Source organism: Ammospiza nelsoni, chromosome 8 (genome assembly GCF_027579445.1).
Source record: "Ammospiza nelsoni isolate bAmmNel1 chromosome 8, bAmmNel1.pri, whole genome shotgun sequence".
Lineage (NCBI taxonomy): Eukaryota > Metazoa > Chordata > Aves > Passeriformes > Passerellidae > Ammospiza > Ammospiza nelsoni.
In genome coordinates, this window is record NC_080640.1 from 20,818,130 (window position 1) to 20,827,857 (window position 9,728).

The following is a 9,728-nucleotide window of genomic DNA, read 5'->3' on the forward strand; positions in this document are numbered from 1 at the left end:
CCTGAAGCTAGACTCTATGAATACACCCACAAATATCATGTATTGGTTTGCTGTTATTCACCACATTGCTATAACATCACAGCATAATGTGAACAAAATCACATTTATCTGGGCAGGAGAGACGATTTATTGTGCTGGGTCTGCATTCTTAGACATCTGTCACTTCAAATTTCCATCCTCATCTCATGAAATGAGCTGCTTTGAATACTTCTTTGGGAGGCAGAAATTATAAGAAAACCATGACCACTTTCTCACGATTGCTCAGGCCCAAGTGAGCGTAAGTAATTTGGAGGAGATGAGTTTCACACCTGCTGTAAGCCCCAAGTCCTAACACATTCCAGCTGGCATGAGAACTGCACCCTGCTCACCCCCATGTTGTGTGTTTCAGCTGCAGACAGCTCTCTGAAAACACACCCAGTGCTTCAAGTGCATTCTGACCCAATACTCCCTCCCAGCGGGCTGTGTTTTATCCACACCTGAAAGAGTTCAATCCTCTGTTATTTAAAAAATCACTTGTGCTTCTCTCATTATGGGTAGTACCATATGAATAATACACCACATTTGCTTGTACCTCCAGGCATGTTTCATAGTCATTCTATGTTTATTGCTAATGCATACATACATACATGTTATCATTGTTATCATTCTGTCAAGTCTCCAGGTACGTTTCTAGTCATTCCTTTCATAGCTCTCACATTTCTTTTGTTTTTATAAATGTCCCTAAGGAATTGTCAAGGAGCCCCTGCCAGAAATCCTACCCCGTACAAAGGTGTTTACTCGCCCTGACCGTAGTCCCCTTCCCCGAAACTAAAAAGCAGCATAAAAAATTCCCCCTTGAGTCACGCCGCAGCTCCGATCGCGGCTCGCCGGAGGATTCCCGATGGGGCGGAGCGGAGCGGTTCGGAGCCGCCCCAGGGCGGCGGCGGCGGCGGCGGCCCCGCCCCGGGCCGGCCTTTATAGAGCCCGCAGCGGGCAGCGCCCCGGCAGCCGCCGCAGCTCCGCCAGCCCGGCACCGCCTCCGGTAAGTGCCGTGCCTTTGCAACCCCGCCGGCAGCTAAAGGCACCAGCGTCTGAATCGATCGGGACGAAACGATTGCTCTTAAAATTGCATTGAAATTAAATAAGGAAAATGCTACTGCGATGCGGTATCGCAGGTGCGGGGAAGGTCGGTTCTAGCTGCCACAGTATAGCAGAATTTTTAAAGGAATCAGCAGTACTGCTGTTTATGGTGTGGAGGCTGGGCCTGAGAAACGAATTATAGTCGCAAAGAATAAATTACTTTCATTGCTGCCACAAATGCTAAAAATAATTGTCATAATAATGTTTAAGGGAAGTATATCTGCTAAAATTTCATCTGAATCTGAAATGCATGCACAGCCAAGTACCTGAGGTATGATTTGCTTTCTTGCATTATGACACCTGCTTAACAGCAGAGGTTGCATCTGCATTAGCATTTTCATTTGTATTGTGTCTATTTTCCAAATGAATCTAGTGATCTTCTGTATACCCTGTGTTTTGGTCCACACCACTGAGTGTGTGAACATGTGTTAGGAGTGTTCAATACTGAGCTGTAGAGTACTTGCACTCCATTTCTTCCAAATGAAGTAAAGCTAGAAGGTGCAATCCACATATCAGCAGGTGTTCAGTCTGCAGGACCAAACTGAAATTAGTCCGCTGTAGAAACCTGAAGCAGGTACAGTGTACAGCTCAGTTCTGTGCATCTTCTACTGCATTGCTTTTTTTTGCTAATATAAATATAGCTATGATTCCCATGGAATCTTTTAAAAATGAAGTTTTACAGTTTTCTAAAAGTGAGAGAGCACTGAAAGAGTCAGAGCTTAAAAAAAATACTCTCATGACTTCTATTGCAATTTAAAAAGAGGGAAAAGACACATGGGACTTTATTGTGCCCCCATTGTTATTACATTATAATTATTTGCTTTTGGAAAGATTGCTATACCTGCTTGGCTACAAGATCCAGCTGCATATAAGAAGTTGAGACAGACTATGTTGTAAACCTATAACACTGAAAATAAGTGAGGCAACATCACCAGCAGACTTTCAAGAGGTGGCAGTGGTCAGAGGCACTCGGTCAGGTGGCCAGGTTTACCTAAAGCTGAGCAGCAACAAAATGCAGTTGATAACTAGAGAGGGACTGAAAAACTGAGTTTTCCCTTTCATACCCTCAAGGTGCATGCTCAGTGCTTTTGTTGATGGTAGCAATGGTCAGTTCAATAGTACAACAGTTGGGCAGCAGCTAAATACATCTGCCAATTTCCAACTTAGTCCATACTGCAAAAATGGAGTATGGATTTTTCCAATTTCTCTTTCCTTGTTTCAATTACACTCTTGAAAAAAAATCTGGTTTTATTGCTGCCTGTTCAAAAAAACCTTCAAAGTATAACCTCTAATTTAATTTATGGAAATAATAAGCAGATATCCTGCTGCAAGTAAAAGCTTCATTCTTCATCAGTTGTGTTGTAACTGAAGACAACAGAAGCAAGAAAACTGGCACTGCAGGCTATAGCATGACACTAAAGTCCTCTTTTATTTTCAGAATTAAATAATACAGATCGAAGAAGAACAAAGAGAGAAGTTAACTAACAACATGAAGTTACTCATCTTCCTCACAGTAACGCTGGGCGCCCTTGTCACGGGATTAGAGTCTGTAAGTTTTAAGTATATCAAAAGCCTAATCTTATTTCATGGAGAAAGGCAGACTCAGCCTGCAAAGCAGAGGGAAAAACTCTGAAGGACAGAACAAGAATTCATTGTTGAATAAATTTTCTGGCTTTCATTTTCTGGCACAATGTGAAGCACCAAGGTCAGCAAAATGATAGGGGCAATTGATGAATGTTGCATCTTTGCTGCACTGCTTGGTGGAGAGGGTGAAGTTTCCTTCCCTTTCCTGATGCAGTGGCACAGTTCAGTGGGGCTTTTCTGATCCTAGGGTTTTTGGGTTTTTTTGGTGGTTTTTGTTTGCATGACATGGGATTAGTTTTTATTCCCCATTCTGCTTTGCCTAATTACAGTTGCACTTCTCGTTCATATCCAGATTCCACAGAGTAGGTTCAGCAGGTAGCTACATGCAAAAAACTAAACAGTTGAAGGTATGCAGTAGGGAAAAGATGATTAAACCACATAAAAGGAACTGCCTCCTTAAAAATTCTTTTTTTTCTTTTCCTGTAGATTTATAGCTGGAAATACTACAAGCAATATAAACGCAGATCAGACCACAAGGGTAAGCATCTGCCTGTTCTATTTGAACCTAAATGGAACTTCTTATCCTGTACTTGTACAAGAAGAAAGATCCTTATTGATACTGAAACACCTAAAACTTAATTTTCAATTACATTTCATCTCCACATTCAAATGTTTTGCCTATAATCAGTGATGTCATTGACTTACAGAATGCCCTTGTTTGAATGGAGGAACATGCATTACCTATTACCTCTTCAGTGGAATTGGTCGTTGCATATGTCCAGATGGATACACTGGGCTTCACTGTGAACTAGGTAGAGTATCTGTCTTCCTTAATGCTAACTAAATTGATTGGAAAGGTCTAAAAGATAGCCAAAGAATTCATATGAAATGCCAAGTGAAAGCATTACCCAGAGATATGACTGGATAGCCTTTAGCAGTTTGTACTAAGAGACTAAATGAGGAGAAGCAAGAAAATGCTGGTGCAAAATCTGGATCACTAATTTCTTTGTCCCTGCCACCTCAACCTTACTTTTAGATTGGGGTGGAAAAACAAGCTAGTTTGTGGGTGGTCAGAAGCAGAAGAACTTATTAGACTGTGAAATTCACTTAAACTGTTAAAGAATTAATATGCACACTCAAAATCCATATAGAGCAAATTTAATAACAGTATCTAGTCAGTCTGGATTTTGCATCTGGTTTTGAGTGTAATGCAAGAACTTTTTTCCTCATTTGAAGGATTTGTTCATGTCTGTCACAGAACAATTATGCGCAAGAGCGTGCTGCTAATAAAATATTTATTTTCTCAGACACTGACAGCACATGCTATACTGAAAATGGGGAGAACTACAGAGGAATGGCAACAGAAGACAAATGTCTGCCATGGAACTTGCCCTCACTAATCAGGAGGGGTCGTTACCACGCTTACTCAGAGAATGCTTTGCAGCTTGGGTTGGGCAAACACAGCTACTGCAGGTAAGAAAAGCAGCACTCATCTTGTGGAAGCTTTTATTATCACAGTCCCAGAGATACTTCACTGAGAAACATGTTTTTAAAAAACATTACAGAGTTGAATTATTGACTAAAAATATTTGGAATGTGAGTTTCTGAAGCATTATTTCCCCTGGCATATATTACAACAAAATATTTTTGTTTTTTCCAAAACACTTGGAAATTTTAAAATACTATGACTGTCTTTATGAAAAGAACACTCTTTTTATCTTTTAGAAACCCAAATGGAAGGAGCAGACCCTGGTGTTACACCAAAAGGGGATCTGCCATTCAAGAAACACCTTGCAACATAGAGAAGTGTGGTAAGTAATATTAGTTTCAACACAATTGGGGTTTTGTTTGGTTTTTTTTTTCATTTTATTTTTAATAGCACAAGTTTGGAGTTTATTTGTAAGAACATCTGAATGAAATTTTTCTTTTCACAGGGCCTACATGTGGTCAAAGGAGCATTAGCAAGATGTTCAAGATTGTTGGTGGAAAGCAGGCAGAGGTTGAGTCTCAGCCTTGGATAGCAGGCATCTTCCAAAACATAAGGGGCATGGATCACTTCCTGTGTGGGGGCAGCCTCATCGACCCTTGCTGGGTGCTCACAGCAGCACACTGCTTCCACACTCCGTAAGTTTCCAGTTCCACGGCCTTCTTAGTTGACACTTTCTTCAACTGATTTCTTGGTGTGATGCTCCCTGAGCAACCCTTTGGAATGCACCACAGTAAGAATGTTCCTTTGATTGAACAAAACAAGAGCAGCAAAAGAAACATTAAGCCTCTGGGAGCCCACATCTAGCAGAATGAACTAGCAAGATGTGGACGGTTGGGTGGGATGCAATTTTAACAATTCAGTGTATATTGGTGCCAGGATTTCATTTTTACCTCAGCCCTTCCCTAAGCTTAATAGTTGTACTGATGGTGAGCTGTGTAATACAGCTAATAATGGCTGCTTTTTGTTGACTTTTCTATGGTAAGCTGATCCTTTTGGCATCCTGCAGGGGATTCTTAAGGCCAACGCCTTTCATTAGTAGCAACTAGTTAGGCATGTTTCAGAATGTCTAAATACCTATCTTAATCCCCTCAAATGGAAAATTAGGATGCTTTTCTTCAGAATATTGGATCAACTTTCAAAGCAAACTAAAGTTTACTTTTTCTTATCAGCATTAAAATAAATGTCAAAGAGAACTGGAGTGGATCTCAGCTGTTGACCTTACTTTCAGAAATCAGTAGTCCTCATCAATCTCTCTACTCTCACTCAGGTCAAGAAGACCAATAAACAAATCTGTCTACAAAGTTTTCCTTGGAAAGTCCATACTGAATGTTACTGATGATAAAGAACAAGTATTCATGGTTGATGAGATCATCTCTCACCCTGACTTTACAGATGACACAGGTGGCAATGAGAATGATATTGGTAAGTGTTGTCTTAATATAAGCCTTTAAAACACTGGGATAGGTGAAGGCTGCATAATTGTGGCATGTGTTCAAAAGAAGTAGAACCAGAGATGGGAAGAAGGGAAGCAGGAACAGTCTGAAAACTAAGCCTGTGCTGACAGGTTTTGCACTTGTTAAGTTTTGGTTGTGGTGCATATCAGGTGCATTACCTGGCAAGCAGTCTCTGGACCTGTGGAAGACATGGCTTTTCCATAAGCACTGGTGGCAGCATTGCATTTCTGCCATTTTATTAGGTGCCTAAAGATCAGACTGTATGTATAGTAAAAGATGGAAAAAAATGCATGCACAGTAGGTTTCATCATATAGCATGGGATTGCCATATCAACCACCTCATTAGCTGAAGATTATCCTGAATTAATTCAGACTTTCATAAAAACCTGGGTTTCACAAGCCTGTTCCTAAAGCAACCATGTCAGAGATGGTTTTTTGCAACTTGAACAGACCAGACTTCTCACTCTTGCACTTGACATTTAGAATTCTACCACCCCTTCCAGATTCCTGCTGCTGCTGAAGTAAAGAAAATCCAAGAATATCTTTGTAAGCCATTCAGGATAGCAGGTACTGCCCTCTACAGCCAGTCAGAAAGCTGATTCTTTAAACATCTAAAGATAGCTCAGGCAAAAGAGTATTGTGCAAGAGTATTAGCCCCTATCCTTTGAGGAAGGATAAGTTGGAACACTTGTTAATTTTAGTGTTGGGAAACTGATGTTGTTGTTATTAAGTAATGACTTGTTCCAAAAGCAATGAGGGGAGCTGTGTGTAACCAGAACTAAATATAATTGCAACTATTCCCATTAACTGTACCAAGTACTCCTATTGTCAGAACTTGAGGGGAAAAATTTACAAATCTAACTGTATCTTTTCCGACTTGGTTAATAGCTTTGATAAGGATAAGGACAACTTCTGGACAGTGTGCAGTAGAATCCAAGTATGTCAGAACAGTCTGCTTGCCAGAGAGGAACCTCTACTTAAAAGAAAATACGCACTGTGAAATAGCTGGCTATGGAAAACAAGATTTTTGTAAGTAAATTACTTCTTTTCCCAAAGTTGGTCTTCCACAATGGTGAGAATGTGGTGATTTTTACACCATGATCTGTGAAGTGTTAAAAAAGGATTCCTTTCCATCGTATGTGTATTCCATGTGCATCTCTTGAAGATGACCTTTGCTATCATCTTCTCTAGTTGTCTATGGCATTTCCTAACTGATGCTTCTCTCTCATATCAACCATACAAAGTAAGGCAAAATATAAACCACAATTTTTATTGTTCCTGATGTGATGAGGAGCAGAAAAAAAAATTAAGATGTGTGGGAGGATTAGCAAGGGATTGTATTTGTGCAGACTTTCCATCAAAAATTATTGAACGCTTTCCTTCTAAAAACTAAACTTTGTATTTTGTGTTTGGACCACTTGTTTTTCTCTTTGAGACCTTTTTATGAACAGTAAAAGCAAACCAATGCTGCATAAGGTGAAAGGTGAAAGTAAGAACCGTAATGGAGAATTGGAATGGTTATGCTAATTTAAGTGCAGAAATTGTGTTATGGGGGGGTTTCTTGCTGCTTTTTGTTTCTTGGAGAGTGAGAACAATGAAATACTTATTGTTTTTGCAGATGACATCTTCTATGCTCAAAGACTTATGTCAGCCACTGTGAACTTAATATCACAGAGAAAATGCAAATATGAATACTATGACAATATTAGAGTTACTGACAACATGGTCTGTGCTGGGGATCCCACATGGCAGATTGATGCCTGCAAGGTAAAACTGGTTTGGTTTATTTTCTAAATAACTTCAAATACATGTACACTACTACATAGATCAGTTGGCAGCATCTTATAACTCTACTAGTCACTAGAGTCTCTAATGTAACTAGAAATTACTATGTCAAGTGGAGTTGACCTGTCACGTGGCCAAATATCTGGAATAAAGTTGGAATCCACAGTTAGGTTTTACATCCTCCAGGCCTTCCTTTGGAGGTGCAAGTGCACTGTCTTAGCTTCTGTTTTTCCTCAAGGCCTTATTTTCAATCTATTCAAGCAATAGCTGATAGATACCATCAGAGCTATATAGCAACTGTTCTAATGTTTGCACATTAACTATAGCTTTGCAAGGGTAGATTAAGGGGACACTGAGCACCTCCAGATTTCTCAAAACTAGATTAATTTCCCTGCATCTTTCTGGGTGGAGTAAGGAGGAGCCACTGAGAAGAACAAGCATCCTCAGGTGTCAGAGTATCTTATGGACAGGGAGACAGTTGATTCTGTGATGAATATAGGGCATGTTGGCCTTGACCTTGTGTCACTAGTCTAATATCTATGCTTATAAACTTGGGATGGGGATGGAGGGTTGTTTTCCAAGGTAACTATTCTCCTGGTATCCTGACAGGGGGAACTAGAGATCTCAGCTTCAGAGACTGTTCAAGTCACAGCAGATGCCAAACCTTCTGTTCCATCTAAGCAATGTTCTCAAAGATCAAAGCTTTAGCTCATAGGTCCTCAGTAGCTTGCTTAACTCTAGAAAAACAATCACAGCCTCCATCTGCAATGACCTAATATGTTCTCTTTCTGTTGTCAGGGAGATTCCGGTGGCCCCATGGTCTGTGAGCACAATGGCAGGATGATGGTTTATGGCATTGTCAGCTGGGGAGATGGCTGTGCAAAGGAAAACAAGCCTGGTGTTTACACCAGAGTTACTCAATACCTTAACTGGATTGACTCCAGCATGAATGGGCTAGCTGCCAAGAGTCGTTTTCTTCCTGAACCAAAGTGACCTGTTTTTGACAGCTGGACTGAAATGAACAAAATTTTGCCTATACTGACACCAGGACAGTGAACACCTGAATGTCATAAGAGGCTTTCATTTGGAATGCTTGTGTGGTCAGTCACTCAGATCAGTGTTCCTGAGGCACGAGGCAGAGAGAGGGTTGATATTTTATCTTACTACTCTGAATTACCTGGAAACCACTCGGTGGAAAGTTAAAATATTTAACATTTAAATGAGTATTCCCATGCATGATACTATGCATAGCAAGTTAGCTATCTACTCCATTTATGAACCAGCATTTGCTCTGGAAATAGATACGGTTTCAACTTACTTAATTTAAGTATTCATTTTATACATGACCTGAGTCTAAAATCTCCCCTTATTGTACTGAATAATACTAAGTCTCAAGTCCCACAAACCTAGCCTGTTAAGACCAGTACTTAGAGAGTGATCAGACTTGGCATCAAAAAGTTGGGGGGAAAAAAAGTAGTAGTTGAGTCAGCATTACAAACTGTTAATGTATTTAACTTAAGAATTGTGCTGCAAGGCAGCAAATTGGAAAGTTGCTGGGCTTCCAGGTCACATGTGAAGGTGTCCCCTGGAAAGTCTGATTATGCAACTTCTACATCTACCTATACACCCTGGAGAAGATTTAAGGACTTGGCATTTGTCAAATGCTGCAGGCATCAAAAGTCAGAAATTTATTTCCATTCATTTAACTGATATTATATGGAAGTGATATTTTTTCCTCCGACTTATTCTGGGTTTATTTTTAAACTTGTCTTTGTTTTGTAGATTTGGATTATTTGTATGAGGGCTGGAACCTCAAACTTTATTTAAATTATTTTTACTGTGTTTAACTTATTGTTTGTATTATGGATGTTAACTATCATTAAAAAAAAACTTTCTTCTTATGTATGTTTCTCTTCTCTGGAAAATAGAAGGGTGACTCAAAAGAGAATTGTCATTATTAAGTTGTAATCTCACTGTAATCTTCCTTAGTAAAAAATAAGTATTAGTGAAGAATTTGATATGCATAAGTTAAATTCTTTTTCCAAAATGCACATGGGTGTCTGTAAAAAGGCTACTACAGCTATAGCTTTATGTAGTTGGGGTACATGAACCTTGCACAATGGTGATGGAATGATAAGAAGAAGAACCTTGATACCTTGATGAAATCTGATCCTTAAGACTCAAGACTGAACTGGGTAACATCTCCACTCTTTGCAGTGCTGTTATTGTTGTCATGTGTCCTTAGACTTCAGTCTCATGTCTATAAAAGGGGTGGGACAATACTTCCCTTTTCCCAC

General features: G+C 39.8%; 1 protein-coding gene across 1 annotated transcript; it reads left to right on the plus strand.

Moving 5' to 3' along the window:
- The first annotated feature begins 991 nt into the window (after window positions 1-991).
- PLAU (plasminogen activator, urokinase) lies at window positions 992-9,332 on the plus strand. Its single transcript, XM_059476920.1, has 11 exons — window positions 992-1,021; window positions 2,558-2,668; window positions 3,190-3,241; window positions 3,411-3,515; window positions 4,011-4,176; window positions 4,429-4,514; window positions 4,638-4,827; window positions 5,460-5,614; window positions 6,535-6,675; window positions 7,265-7,413; window positions 8,230-9,332. The coding sequence occupies exons 2-11, from the start codon at window positions 2,609-2,611 to the stop codon at window positions 8,422-8,424; spliced, it is 1,299 nt and encodes a 432-aa protein (XP_059332903.1). The 5' UTR covers window positions 992-1,021; window positions 2,558-2,608; the 3' UTR covers window positions 8,425-9,332.
- Window positions 9,333-9,728: the final 396 nt, after the last annotated feature.